This window comes from Antennarius striatus, chromosome 1 (assembly GCF_040054535.1).
Source record: "Antennarius striatus isolate MH-2024 chromosome 1, ASM4005453v1, whole genome shotgun sequence".
NCBI lineage: Eukaryota > Metazoa > Chordata > Actinopteri > Lophiiformes > Antennariidae > Antennarius > Antennarius striatus.
This window is the reverse complement of record NC_090776.1, coordinates 2,119,407-2,134,391: the sequence shown is the minus strand read 5'-3', so window position 1 is coordinate 2,134,391 and position 14,985 is coordinate 2,119,407. Positions and strand designations below refer to the sequence as shown.

Below are 14,985 nucleotides of genomic sequence, written 5' to 3'. Positions count from 1 at the left end.
TATTATTGTTATTATTATTATTATTATTATTATTATTATTATTATTAGTCGTTTTAAAGGTTAAAAAAAGTTGTCTTTAGTTTTAGAGAACTTCTATTAAAATTAATATTAATTTTGGTGCTTCAGCCCCCCAAACCACCCAAAACAGTATAAATCTGTCATTTACAAATTAATTAAATTGCATGTCACTTAAGATCACGATTTTTTAACAAATAAAAATGTAAAACATTTATCTATTTATTATTTATTCGTTTTTTGATTTATTCATTCATTTATTTATTTTTTTGTTTGTTTATTTATTATTTATTTATTTATTTATCACACCAACGTGTTTAAGTCAGAGAAAATCTGAAACATTCCCAGTGCTCTTTCTTTCTTTTCTTTTTTATTTAAACAGGCTAATTCTTTCCCTTTTGTGTCATGTCGGTATGCTATAGGCTATGCTAGGCTAACAATCTCCTGGCATGTCGAATATGAGACAAAGGAAAACCCACAGGAGTAAATCTGGACAGTTAAACTTTCAGATTCACTTTTAAAACCCAAAATTTTCAAATAAACCAAACGACGAGGGACGAACGACGTCTCTGGGGTTGTTCCTCTTGGAAAAGAACCTTCACCGTGTTCCGAAATAGAAAACACAAGGCAGATGATGACCTGGAGGTGTTCTTTGTCAACAGGGTTCATCACTGAGGACAGCCCAGCCCCATCATGATGGTTCCTTCTGGCTTTCAATGAACCACTCACAAGGTCCAATGTCCAGTTTGAGCTGGTCCATCACCCACGGGTCCTTTTTAGCCCCTTCCACGAATTCCTCCAGAGAAATTTGACCTGGACAAGAAGAGAAGAGGAACGCAGCCTGACTCCACCTGCCAGCTCAGCATTAATAAACTATTTAATCAGGTTCCAGAAATGTCATGTCCTGAATTTACTTGAATGCCATGAGTGATGTGCCTACAGTCATTGTTCTTGTCCACTAATTCAAATATGCGGTCACAGATGTCTTTGACGTTTCCAGAGATGCTGGGGTCATTTTTTGTCCTTATCTTGTGGATGATCTGAGAAGAAAGGAAAGACAGAGAAAACACACGACTTCTGGCATCTCTGCACCAATTTTCTGGAACAGTAGAACCTCGAGATACGAGTTTTTCGAGATACGAGCCTTCGATCTGTTCACGTTTTTGTTTACAACATGAGCAAAAAATCAGAGACTTGTTAGTTGGTGGATGTATACAACATCAGTTGAGATCATGTCTTCTTTTAACTTTATAAAATCACAAATGATTTTAAAGGAACGTACAGCGAGGATGAGAGTCACTTCCTCTTTGTCCAGGCAGCCGTTTCCGTCGCGGTCGTAAACTTTAAAGGACCATCTCAGCTTATCCTCCAGTTTCCCTCGAAGCACCAGATGAACGGCGGCCACGTATTCCATGAAGTCCATCTGACCGTCCTGGGAGGCAGACATGTTGTTGGAACCAGTGGAAAGTACGAGAACGAGGCCGACACTCACCCACGCATTCACCCAATCATTCCTGTTACATCACCTTATTAGTGTCGAAGGAGCGAAACACGTTTTCTGTGTAGGCCGACTCTTCCTCTGTGGAGTTTCTGTTGATTCCAAAGATCTTCTTGAATTCGTGTAGGTGCAGGTTTCCACTCGGGCATTCGCTCGTGAACTTCCTGTAGAGTAGCTGGATGTTTTTTAGAGCCACCTCCTTCTCCGCGTCGCTCTGCATTTGACCCATAATCACCAGACAGATAAATCTAACGGCTGAAATAATGACAAACGCGGAGAGACGTCGTCGAGCGCTATCATCCCTGAGATCATGGCTCCGGCTACAGCAGGCCTATTTCTACATAACCTGCTGGCCCAGATCCAATGGACGCCGTTAGTTTCTCCAAATCCCTCGCGATAATTATCTGTCCAGTGTTTGTGTTTCCCCAGAATGATGAAAAATGCCGCTGAACTCACTGCTGGGCTTTCACGGGTCGCTACCAGCAGAGAGAAAGACAACAACAGAACTCTTAGCCAGGCGCCACAGAGATTAGATGTCACATGACCTTCAACTGGGTTCAACTTAAACTGTTTATCCAATGAAGCCTCCCTGAAGACCAGGACAGAAGGTGTCCTGTTCTCTTTGATTCTGGATTGAATCAAATCCAGAATAAAAGGATAGGATAGGATAGGATAGGATAGGATAGGATAGGATAGGATAGGATAGGATAGGGTCATGGTTGGGTAAGGTTGGGTAGAATAGGGTAGGATACGGAAGGATAGGGTAGGGTTATGGTTGGGTAAAGTAGGGTAGGATAGGATAGGGTAGTGTAGGATAGGGTAAGGTAGGGTAGCATAGGGTTGGGTAGGATAGGGTAGGATGGGGAAGGATAGGGTAAGGTATGGTAGGGTAGGGAAGGATAGGGTAACATAAGGTAGGATAGGATATAGGAAAGGGTAGACAAGCAGGTACAGAGACAGACAGACAGGTAGATAGAGATAGATAGATAGATAGATAGATAGATAGATAGATAGATAGATAGATAGATAGATAGATAGATAGGTAGATAGGTAGGTAGGTAGGTAGATAGATAGATAGATAGATAGATAGATAGATAGATAGATAGATAGATAGATAGATAGATAGATAGATAGATAGATAGATAGATAGATAGATAGATAGATAGATAGATAGATAGATAGATAGACAGACAGACAGACAGACAGATAGATAGATAGATAGATAGATAGATAGATAGATAGATAGATAGATAGATAGATAGATAGATAGATAGATAGATAGATAGATAGATAGATACATAGATAGATAGGTCTTGGGTGACATCAAGTGGCAGATTCATGAAAATACAAATGATAATGTTTACAAAAATCTTTATTTTATAACAAAATCGTCAGAGATGTAAAAAAATACAGAATTTCTTTTTTTGACAAAGACAAACTAATTTTCATAAATTCTTCCACATTGCAGAACGGAAGGAACGTGTGGGTGGGACAAATGTCAAGAACATTCACGTCTCCTCTGATGTTACTTTTATGTCTAGGTGCACAAACTCTCCTGAAATGGGCTGAACCATTATTTTATCACTTTATTACGATTATTTGATTTGATTGTTGTTACCGGTCGTCGGACGGTTGTGTAATCTCCTGGCTGAGCTTCGCCGCCACTGCTTCATCCGTCTATAATCTGGACGGTTTATCGTCTTTCCTTCTCCAGCGCTCTTCAGGAACCACCGGAATCTGTAGCTTTTTTATGATGTCAGCTACATTCATGAGTCCGACTGAACGGATGTTGACGTCATTCGCAAACAGGGAGTATCCTTGAAGTATTACTTGTGTCCTAAAGCATTTTACGCTCACAATGATTCTATTTTCGAGCAGCACAACATTTTAGAGTTTGATGCCAGTTTGACGCCTGATCAGGTTAATCATTCTGAATTACTAAGCAGCTTTATGAGACTTTCTGTTCCAATCTGCACCTGTAAACCAACACAAAGTGGATTAAAACACTGAGCCTCATCAGACGATGGGTTACATGTGGACTCAGGTGAGGGGTGAAAAGGTTAGCTGTTAGCTGCTAGCAGCTAATTCAAAGTAGCAAAACCACCTGAGAGACTGGATTGCTATTGAATAAATGGAGTTATCCCACTATTAGCGAAGCTTAACCTGAATGCTGTGTCTCCAATAATGACCTGTGAAGGTTCCTCGAATGGAAATTACAACAACATCCTAACGTGATGTATCAGAACGTTGTGTTCAGAGTGCCTCAGAAAATCCGTAGCCTCTCCACCCCTGAAGACATTTGTTTGCTGCTCCTCAGGTGAAGGTTGTAGAATCCCAGATTATGGCTTTGCCCTTGAAATCTGTTTTGTCTTCCTGAGGGAAATTTGACGCATCTCTTCAAAACGTCGCCTCTGCACATCATGTTCGTGAGATGCATTAGAAAAAAAGTTGGGTCAGTCAAAACGGGACAAAAACATCTCTTTGGTGAAGTAGGAATTGATAAAGTCGACTATTTACAACTTCTTCACTCATAAATATGCAATAGCAAAAAATGTTCTTCACGGAGCTTCAAGTATTCTCTGTGAACATTGGGTTCCCAGTCAAAAACCACTTCAGAGAACATCAGAACCAGCTGGAGCTCCACCTCCAAGCAAGAAGAAGCTCGACATGAAGACCTGAGGTGTGTTGACCACGCCTCGGCGCCAGCCTCAAACCAAAACCCTTGGGCGGAGAAGCCCACCAATGACGGATCACGTAGATTTCCCACAGTTCTGGATGACCCACCCGGTGACGTTGATGTCCAGCTTCAGGAGGTTCATGACCCACTCGTCCTTCTGAGCTCCTTCCATGAACTCAGATAAGGTGATCTGACCTGCGTTCAACAGAAAGTCAAAGAAGAGTTGAACTTCTTTCCTGTCCCACCGAAATAAAAGCAGATTATCAGCAGAGCCTGGTCCTACTGGAGAACATCACTCCACCGGTGGTAACTGCGTTCCGCTGACTTACCGTCGTGATTCTGATCGACCAGCTCAAAGATCCGGTCACAGATTTCAGTCGGTGTCATGTTCACGTCGCTGGTCTGGATCTTGATTTTATGAAGGATCTGTGTGGCACGCAAAGAAAAGACGTTAAAGAAACGTTCATGATCATCATCATAGATAGAAGTTGACTAAAATGACGTAAACTTGATTTTTGCTTTTCTGCGTATCATCGAGAATGACGTAGGCCAAGATTTACCTTTATACCAGGATCCATGGATAAACGTAGAAAACAACCAATCAGACGGCAACAGTTTATCGTTAGTACTTTTTTCAAAGGTAAATGTCAAATCTACTAATTTTGTTATAATACATTAAAATCCTGGAATAAAATAAAAACATTCTCCATCAAGAAAGAACTTAACTAGGGATTCAGAAGTTCTCAGACGCTATAAATTCAGAAACCTTTCAGCAAATTAAAAATAAACATAACTTAACAGACGCAGAATTATTTCAGTATAGATGCAAAAAAAAACGGGATTAGTCGCAATTTTGAACTGGCTTAGGAAACAAGTCCTGAAATATTGAGTCTCTTTAACAAAAGTGGTAAAAAGAGCAGACGGATTGGTTCTATGTACAACTTCTTGATAACTGTGGGAAAACAGCAAAAGATTATTAGAATATATAATTACCAAGTGGACTGACCTGTCACACAAATTAACCCGTAATGACAAACTGCAATGACTTTAAACGGAATGACAAAGTGTTTTTGTCAGTTTTAAGTCACATGACTGTTGAACTATGTGTAAGATTATTACCTCATTCCTGTCAGGCTAAGCTTATAAGTAAACCAAAGATGTTCAGGAATAGCTGTCCCACTCCTCACCTAAAGCTCGTGATCCTCCCGAACATGAAGCCCCGCCATAATCCTCGTCAGGACTATAATCTTTCTTGAGAGGATTTGCGTTATGAAACCTGGTCATTTTTAACAGATGGCCTCTTTTTCTCTCTTACCCTGATGAGCCTCTTCACCTCCTGCCTGTCCAACTTGCCGTTTCCGTCCTTGTCGTACATCTTGAACGACCATTTTAGCCTGTCTTCGAGATTCCCGCGTAAAATCAGGTGCAGCGCGGCAACGTACTCGAGAAAATCCAGTGTGTTATCCTGGAAGCAAACACAACTTGCATTTAAATAAAACAAACAAACCCCCCAAAAAACAGTTTTACAATAAGAATGACTGGTTTTTTTCCCGACCTTGTTCGTGTCGAAGGAGTGGAATATCGTCTCGATGTAGAGGGACTCCTCCGCCGAGCTACTCTGGACCCCAAAGATCCTCTTGAACTCGTGTAAATGCAGAGCGCCGCTTGGGCACTCCTTCATGAAAACGATGCACAGCTCCTGAATCTGAGCCAAATCCATTTCCTCGGTTCGACTCTCTTCTTGTCCCATGGTGGACGAGGTTCCAACGGGCGCGACGGTTGTCTTCTGCTCGAGCGCTCAGGTCAAACTGCAGAGCTCCGCTGGCGTCCAGAGACTCTGGATCAAGGAGCAAAGCTAAGCTCATTAACTCGTTAATCACTTCAGCTTCTGGCTACGAGGTTCTCTTTGAGTACCTCAAGAAACCTGGCAGAGGTTCTGTTTCTAAAGGCCAGAATCACCAACTAATGCCGTGTCGACTTGATTCAAGGATAAGTAGAGTCCATTAAACAATTGTAACATCAATGACTCCTCTATGGAGCAACGAGATGGACCAGAGAGAGGATAAGAAGAGTCAGAAGACAATCAGAACCCCTGAAGACTTCATTTATGCCTTCTGTTAGCAAACTTTCAACTATTAATGAAGTCTCTAAGCAACTTGAACACATTCTCTAACTTCTTCTCTAGTAATTAGATGCGTGTTTCCCATTATAGCCCCGCCTGACTGGTCATTAGCCTGATTTAGACCTGACGAGTGATTAACAGGACCAATTTGGCAACTAGTTCGTGTCTTTCCTTACAAACCGTGTATCAGCTGTGATCTGTGTGTGATCCGTTAACATGGCTTCATGTTTGCGCAACAAAAACTAACACTGTCATTTTATTTCTATAGCTCCAAAGGAAATACATTTGAAAGAAATTGCTCAAATTAGCTTAGCAATTACAGAAAATCTGTGACACCTGTGGGCATGTCATAAATTGACATGTATGAAGATATTCCCTGTTTGCTGACGATCCTTCAAAGCACCTCAACAAACTTCTGGCCCGTCTTTGAAGAGCACAGGTTTAAAAAAAATTAAGAGAAAGCACAAAACCAAAACCAGGAAGTCTCCTGGGTCTGCTCTTCTTCTACTTCTTCCTTTATAAATGGAGCCAGATGAACGTGGGAGGTAACTTTCAGTCGTGATGTTATCACTGATAGGTGAAATATTAGCTTAGATAGCATCTTCTTTATTCTCTAGTCTAAAGGAGATACTGTTCTATGCCCCTATCATCTCCAATCACTTGTCAGTTTTCACACATTCGCCAACTTTAGAACCAAAACTTGGAACCAAAAGTTGCATTGGTAAAACATGTTGCTTAAGTGTTTAAAGATCAGAAAACGTAATGATTTCCATTTAAAATGGAATGGTAATAATAATGTTGAATGAAAAAAAATGGGAAATGATAAATGGACCAGATTAAAGTGACTGAAATATAATTTATTAAATACAATTTAAGACACAAAAACATCTAGATAGATAGATAGATAGATAGATAGATAGATAGATAGATAGATAGATAGATAGATAGATAGATAGATAGATAGATAGATACATACATACATACATACATACATACATACATACATACATACATACATACATACATACATATGTACGTACATAGGTACATAGGAACACAGATACATAGATATTCACACACTATATCTCCGTATTTGACTGATCTTCCTGTACTTAAACCAGATTTGTGGTACAGCGCGTTACACTTTTACAAACATTCTGGTCGACACAGGACAACAGGACACAACATCACTTCCTGTGATGTCATTCAGGTGGAATCAGAGATAGAACAAAGCTCAGACAGATGCTAAAACTTCCAGGAGGTAGGGGTTTCCGATCCAGGACAGACGACGGTATCCTTGGAGGCTGCTGTCCAAGAGCTTCGTCCTCCCGTTCCTTTGAGGGTAGGGGGGGACTTCTGCCTTCTCTCTTCATCAGTCATCTTTGAATGGAACCCATTCAGGTTTGTCTCCGCCCCCCCTAAGACGAGGAGAGCGACGACAAAAACGCTGCCGGACCGCAGCCACCAGGAATCACCTGTGCAGGCCTAGACGATGCCAAACTGGGCAAGATCGCTCAACTCCATGTCGCCAAACGCCTCCCAAGGGCAGATGACGGCTGCGTCTGCGGGACAGGAACCAACGTTAAATGACGCCACTGCTTTAAAACAACTCCCACACAGTCTTTTGCTTCCATTGATAGTTACCTCCAAGGCCGTCCATCCCTGGAACGTCATCAAATCTAGGAAGGAGACAGAAACAGTGAGTCTTGTGTCTTCCAGAACCTTTCTTCTGAACCTTGGGCTGACACTCACCCCTTCTGTCCAGCTTTGGGAGCTTTGCTCTTGAACTGACGGGTCTCCTTCTGCTTGAACTTTGGAGGAGCTGCCTTGGTTCCAGGTGCTGCTGCCGCTGCGTTCATGTCTATCAAACATTCATTTGTTTAGAGGTTTGCCTTCAAGGTAACTCTTAAACCATTCAACAAGATTACTTTAAATGATCGTCATGCTAAAGTACTTTATGTTAATCCTCCTCTAGGGCAACTCCAGGAGTGATCGATGAAGGTAGTAAATTACTTTCACCTTCAAAAGTGTAATTATAAATTAAATTTAGAATATAATAAACCTCAAATGAATAAATGGCATTAAAATAGGAAATTAAAGAACTAAAGTCATGCCTTATGAATCTTTGGACAAGTAGAGCAATACCATTTAGCTGTTACAGCAGAATTAATTTGACATCGCAATTTCACAAGAAAGTCCAACAGGTTGAACAGAACACTAGCAATGTTAGCATACCTGCTAACTGAGTCTCACCTGTGTTGTAGTTGGGTGCTGGTGGAGGCTGGTGGAGAGAACCTTCCTGGAGCTGCTGAGCAAAAGAAGAACTGCAAAACAAAGAGGGATCTCTTTCTTTTTGCAGTCTCTTTGTCCTGTGGTCTCTGTCAGCCTCAGCGGGTTTATATACCAGCTCCTCCATGAGATAAAGCTGCTAATGGAGTTATGATGGAGTATTTTCAGACATAATCTCCATGAGAACAGCCTGTACCTGCTCCATCTGCACCGAGACTGTGTTTACAAGAAGTGCGTTGGGTCAACGTGAACAAGTTGTTCACGGGACTCAGAGTTCATGAGTCAAAGCTGGAAATCAACAAGCTCATCATGTTGTTAGCTGCAGAATAACAACATTGGTCTCTACCTTTGAATTGGCAGGACAGAGTTCCACAGCTTTGCCCTCCTTCTGGAGAAAATAGGCTTTCCAAAAGGCGGTCTTCAACATTGGGACCAGGGGTGGGAAAACTTTTTGACTGGTGGGCCATCCGAGGAGAAGATGGATGGAGCGTTATATTTGTATCAATGCAAATAACGTAAAAAACAAAAGGTTTTGGTCTTAAACAGGCAGCAAAGTTTAAATATGCAACAAATTTGGCATGCCAGGTAACAAAGTCCAAAGGGCCCTACGCAGCCCGTGGGCCGTAACAGTAGCAACACATTATAAGACTTCTAAAGACCAGGATGCTAAAATTTAAAAGTTTTCTTGCTAAAACAGTTGTTTTCTCACCATAACAGCGGCTCCTTGTCTAGAAATTAGAGATTTTAAACTTTTGGAGAAGCTTGTGTCCATGGAGTCATGCAAGAAGATATCAAGGGACAGTTAGTCCCTTCCAATTAGCTTTGTTTTGATCTTCTTACAAATTTGCTTGGCCTGATTCCTGATTGTCAGATGTTTATATCTTATCCAGGATGAGGTCTGGGTTCTTAACTTCATTCACTGCTTCAGGTACTGGATAATTAATCCCTACTTCAAATACATCATGTACAGTCGGGTTTGGTCTGGAGAGCACATGGAACATGACTTCTTAACCCCAGAGTTAAAGGAGAAAAGGCTTTCACAAATGTTCTGGAATGCCTATGTCACCTGTGTCACCCGCCAGAACAGGTGTGACCCCGGACACATCGACGAGCGCACATTTAGCATTCGATACCAGGTGTAGTTTACCTATCAGGTGTAGTTTACCTATCAGGAGCAGTTCACTAGTGTGTCGATTTGTGGGTCCACATGAGTGTTGTGTCAATGAAGTGGGGTTAGCGTCACTATTAGCTTAGCATCACTATCTGGAGAAGCAGGTGACTGACTTCACAACTCAATTCACAGAAAATGATCGAAATTTTTTATTTGCATTTAATCAACATGATGGAAACATATTTGCATTAAATAAGACCCTTTCAATTCATTTAATAAAGTAACTTGTAACCTCCACAGACCTAATTTGAATGTCATTCTTTTATCAATGAAAACAAACCAAAATAAGTTTGATATAACTGAACAAATCTTTATATCTGGATAAAGCAGCATTATTTTCATCATAAATGTTTGTGACATCTCATTCTGAGCCGGCACTGTTACGGAACCCGTAATGATTCGTCACATTTTCTTTTTGGCACAGAAACTGGTCCATGTTCTCGTCCTCAGGTCGTTTACACAGCTTAGTTTACAGCAGGATATTTGGAGGAACTTAGAGTGGATTACAGCTTATGAGCTGAATTTTGTGATGTAATCTTCACACCATGCAGAGATGACTGCCATGAATACACGATAACACGGCTGAACCAGAATAATGTTAATCCCTTGCAAACCAATCCCAAGACAGGCTCAGTGCTGGAGACTGACAAGAAGAAATGCTGGAAAAACAACAAGATGTTCGTGAAGCTAATGCTCGGGTCCAAATTACTGAGTTCGAATACCAATTATTTGACTTTGAGTGGCCTGGGTGTGACGTTAAACTGCATCCAACCTGGAAAGGGATGGGCGCCACCAGGTTCAATTGCCCAAGACACACCATATGATGACTACCGCGGGTCGTCTGTGGTGCCCCAACGACCCTTCAGGGTTTTGGGATTGGCTAGGCTACGCTAGGCTAGGTTGAAACAGGTGAGCTGAGTGTGGGCTTGTGATGTCTTTGATGTCTTTTTTTGTTTAATTTTTTGTTGTTGTTGTTTTTAATCTTGTGTTAGTAGCTTTGATGTCGCTCTGATTTTGGCCGTGGCTACAAAGTTTATAAAGACATCAAAACTATAAATAGGTTCATCCAAGCCTGGTACAATGTCACCTGAAGCTAAGTTACAGTCATAGAGTCATATACTCACATCTAAATGTTTTCACAAGGGACGACCATGGTGATCACACGGCTTGTGGCCTTAGAAGTGAAAGAGAGTCTTAACACCCAACTAAGCACCAGCTTTGGAGCGATAGATGGGAGCCAAAGTATCTACAAGGAAAGTAGGCTACCAAAAACATTAAAGCATCCCAAAGCTAGGCAGAAGAAAATTGTGAAGCGTGCGACCAAAATCTTAAAAAATCTTCTCAAAAGATTGACACATTTCACAAGAAACCTCAGGTTTAAGGGACTGTCCTGGTTGAAGAACAATGTGACTTCCAAGAGGGTAGTCCTCCGTAAAGCTTTTCAACCGAGGGACCCACAACCAGCATCATCGGTGGAAGACCTGGAAAGGAAGTGTCAAACGATTGTGGTAGCAGTTGTTCACCAGATTAACAAATACAAAAAGACTTTTGAGGTCAACCTTCTGATGGACACGATCATATATCTGACAAACATGCTGGTCACAAAAGTCCAAAGTTCTGAAATCACCATCAAGATAAATGATCACGAAATGCTAAAGGTTGCTGAGGCTGTTCAAGAAGAGGTGTTCTTCTACCCGAGGGCAGGAACAACTGAATTTTATGAAAGGGTGACTGACATAATAATAAAACATCTGGCGAAACCAAAAAGCCGTTTTGTCAGATTCTTCAGAAAACTTGGTAAAGCCTCAAACACCGCCTTTCAGGTTTTAGCGATGACAAAATTTATCTTTTGATCACTGTGCTTGGAAGTCCCAATCTCCTGTTAAAAAACTCGTTGAGCAGGAGATTGGTTCGGTTCCTTTCTGTGCAGAGTTTGTATGTTCGCTTCGCGTTTGCGTGGGTTGTCTCCGGGTGCTCCGGCTTCCTCCCACATCCCAAAAACATACAACTTAGGTGAATTGATCCACCAAAACTGTCCAAAGGTGTGAATACATGTGTTTGTCATGTCGTCCTGCAATGAGTCTCGCAACCGAGAGGTACTCAGGTTTCAACTCCCTGTTCATGGAGAGACTCTGTTTCCTCCATTCACGCCCCCCCCCCGTAACCTGGGGGCGTGAATGGATGGATGAATGAATGAATGATGGTAGTAGTTGTAGTAATAGTAATAATAAAGAATTAGATTCATATAGCGCTTTTCTTGGCACTCAAAGCCAAGACTTTACAGCTTTACAGTGAATCAATTATTCACCACAGGAACAATCACAAACATTCACACAAGAAGGGTAGAGTGTCTTGCCCAGGGAAACAATGGCACTTGTAGTAGTAGTAGTAGTAGTAGTAGTAGTAGTAGTAGTCTGTCTCCTGTTGTTGCTCTGTCTCTACTCAAACTTTCACTGACTCATAATAGAATTAGAAGTAAAAGTAATAGTAGCATTAGCAGTAGTAGTTGCAGTAGTAGTAGTGGTAGTAATAGTCATAGAAGTAATAGTAACAATAGTAGCAGTAGTAGTAGTGGTAATAGTGGCACGGCGTCACCTGTCAGCATAAAAGATAAAAAATGGAAAATGGAAGAAATAAATTAAATGGTTATATTTATCTAGTGATGTGTATTATAAAGTTATTTTCCATTTAACGTCACCAATTTCACATTATTTTTACTTAAAATTGCTGAATTTGCATATTTACCACTGAAATACTGATCAGAGACCTGCGGTGAGACACTAGCCAGCTGAGCCTCACCATGGATTGATCAATGACTCGACTAGCTGTGCTGGTAGCTAAACAGTAATGCTATCTCTCTATACGTCGCTATTAAAATGTTCTAACACGTTTGCTCTATGAACTAAATTTCCATAATTAAGCTAATGTATATAATGTAAAGGGGTTTTTTTGTCAATAACTATGTGTGTAACATCTTTTTTGAGTTGAGCAGTCCTGAAATGACTGAGAAAAGGCACAAAGTGAGGCGCGCAGTTCTCCTGCCTCATGGTAGGGGGCGCTGGTGATCCCAGGGATTCGGCAGAGGATTCTTCTTACTTGGCTGTAGAAGAAGTGACAGCAAACTACAATCTATCGTCAGCGAGTCAAGTGCAGCCATTCAATGGAAGCTTACATATCTCAATTCGAAATGTTTTCAATGTTTTTGCTCAGAAGGAGCAGCGCATGGACTTCATTTATAAATAAACGTAACATAAAAAACATGTACGTAACAACATAACTATTTTTTAATCAGATGTGCTTATTTGTGTGTTGCAGTTTGTACGTGTAAATAATTCTGCTGTGAGACTTTAAAAATGACCCACTCACTTTTGATAATGAAATGGTGAATAAGCTACACTGTAGGTTCATCCATCCATCCATCCATCCATCCATTCTCTTCTGCTTATCGGGTCGAGGGGGCAGCAGCTTAAGCAGGGAAGCCCAGACTTCCCTCTCCCTAGCCACTTCGTCCAGCTCCTCCGGGAGAATCCCAAGGCGTTCCCAGGCCAGCTGGGAGACATAGTCTCTCCAGCATGTCCTGGGTCGTCCCCGGGGCCTCCTCCCGGTAGGACGTACCCAGAACACCTGACCAGGGAGGCGTCCAGGAGGCATCCTGACCAGATGCCTGAGCCATCTCATCTGGCTCCTCTCGATGCGGAGGAGCAGCGGCTTGACTCTGAGTCCCTCCCGGATGACCGAACTTCTCACCCTATCCCTTAAGGAGAGCCCGGACACCCTGCAGAGGAAACTCATTTCGGCCGCTTGTATTCGGGATCTCGTTCTTTCGGTCACGACCCACAGCTCGTGACCATAGGTGAGGGTAGGAACGTAAATCGACCGGTAAATCGAGAGCTTTGCCTTTCGGCTCAGCTCCTTCTTCACCACGACGGACCGATACAGAGTCCGCATCACTGCAGACGCTGCACCGATCCGCCTGTCGATCTCCCGTTCCATCGTACCCTCACTCGTGAACGAGACCCCAAGATACTTGAACTCCTCCACTTGGGGGAGGATCTCATCCCCAACCTGGAGAGGGCACTCCACCCTTTTCCGACTGAGGACCATGGTCTCAGATTTGGAGGTGCTGATTCTCATCCCAACCGCTTCACACTCAGCTGCGAACCGTTCCAGTGAGAGTTGGAGATCACAGCTTGATGAAGCCAACAGCACCACGTCATCTTCAAAAAGCAGAGACGCAATACTGAGACCACCAAACCGGTCACCCTCAACGCCTTGGCTGCGCCTAGAAATTCTGTCCATAAAAGTTATGAATAGAATCGGTGACAAAGGGCAGCCTTGGCAGAGTCCAACCCTCGCTGGAAACGAATCCGACTTACTGCCGGCAATGCCGACCAAACTCTGACATTGGTCGTACAGGGACCGAACAGCCCTTATCAAGGGGTCCGGTACCCCATACTCCCGAAGCACCCCCACAGAACCCCCCGTCGAACGCCTTATCCAAGTCCACAAAACACATGTAGACTGGTTGGGCGAACTCCCATGCCCCCTCAAGGACCCTGCCAAGGGTTCAGAGCTGGTCCACTGTTACACGGCCAGGACGAAAACCACACTGCTCCTCCTGAATCTGAGATTCGACTTCCCGACGGACCCTCGTCTCCAGAACCCCTGAATAGACCTTGCCAGGGAGGCTGAGGAGTGTGATGCCCCTGTAGTTGGAGCACACCCTCCTGTCCCCCTTCTTAAAAAGGGGGACCACCACCCCAGTCTGCCAATCCAGAGGTACTGTCCCCGATGTCCACGCGATGTTGCAGAGTCGTGTCAACCAGGACAGCCCCACAACATCCAGAGCCTTTAGGAACTCCGGGCGGATCTCATCCACCCCTGGGGCCCTGCCACCGAGGAGCTTTTTAACCACCTTGGTGACCTCAACCCCAGAGATAGGAGAGCCCGCCTCAGAGAACCCAGACTCTGCTTCCTTACGGGAAGGCGTGTCGGCGGGATTGAGGAGGTCTTCAAAGTATTCTCCCCACCGAGTCACAACGTCCCGAGTTGAGGTCAGTGGTGCCCCCTCCCCACTATATACAGTGTGGATGCTGCACTGCTTCCCCCTCCCGAGACGCCTGATGGTGGACCAGAATTTCTTCGAAGCCGTCTTGAAGTCGTCCTCCAAGGCCTCACCGAACTCCTCCCACGCCGGGTTTTTGCCTCAGCAA

General features: G+C 43.0%; 3 protein-coding genes across 4 annotated transcripts; all 3 read right to left on the bottom strand.

Moving 5' to 3' along the window:
* Positions 1 to 428: 428 nt before the first annotated feature.
* On the bottom strand, positions 429 to 1,980 carry LOC137593946 (guanylyl cyclase-activating protein 2-like). 2 transcript variants are annotated; one of them, XM_068313085.1, is made up of 4 exons: positions 1,542 to 1,980; positions 1,298 to 1,447; positions 930 to 1,055; positions 429 to 828 (listed from the first exon to the last, which is right to left on the bottom strand). In XM_068313085.1, exons 1-4 carry the CDS (start codon positions 1,740 to 1,742, stop codon positions 775 to 777), a joined length of 531 nt encoding a protein of 176 aa, XP_068169186.1. In that variant the 5' UTR covers positions 1,743 to 1,980; the 3' UTR covers positions 429 to 774. The 2 variants fall into 2 exon arrangements, with proteins under 2 accessions (XP_068169186.1, XP_068169176.1); XM_068313075.1 differs by having other exon boundaries at positions 956 to 1,055.
* Positions 1,981 to 4,257: 2,277 nt separating this feature from the next.
* On the bottom strand, positions 4,258 to 5,952 carry guca1g (guanylate cyclase activator 1g). Its single transcript, XM_068313097.1, has 4 exons — positions 5,746 to 5,952; positions 5,506 to 5,655; positions 4,520 to 4,616; positions 4,258 to 4,385 (listed from the first exon to the last, which is right to left on the bottom strand). The coding sequence occupies exons 1-4, from the start codon at positions 5,938 to 5,940 to the stop codon at positions 4,264 to 4,266; spliced, it is 564 nt and encodes a 187-aa protein (XP_068169198.1). The 5' UTR covers positions 5,941 to 5,952; the 3' UTR covers positions 4,258 to 4,263.
* A 1,202-nt stretch (positions 5,953 to 7,154) lies between these two features.
* Positions 7,155 to 8,723, bottom strand: LOC137597540 (retinal cone rhodopsin-sensitive cGMP 3',5'-cyclic phosphodiesterase subunit gamma-like). The gene is made up of 4 exons (XM_068318346.1): positions 8,566 to 8,723; positions 8,065 to 8,173; positions 7,957 to 7,991; positions 7,155 to 7,874 (listed from the first exon to the last, which is right to left on the bottom strand). Exons 2-4 carry the CDS (start codon positions 8,169 to 8,171, stop codon positions 7,798 to 7,800), a joined length of 219 nt encoding a protein of 72 aa, XP_068174447.1. The 5' UTR covers positions 8,172 to 8,173; positions 8,566 to 8,723; the 3' UTR covers positions 7,155 to 7,797.
* Between the last annotated feature and the right edge of the window lie 6,262 nt (positions 8,724 to 14,985).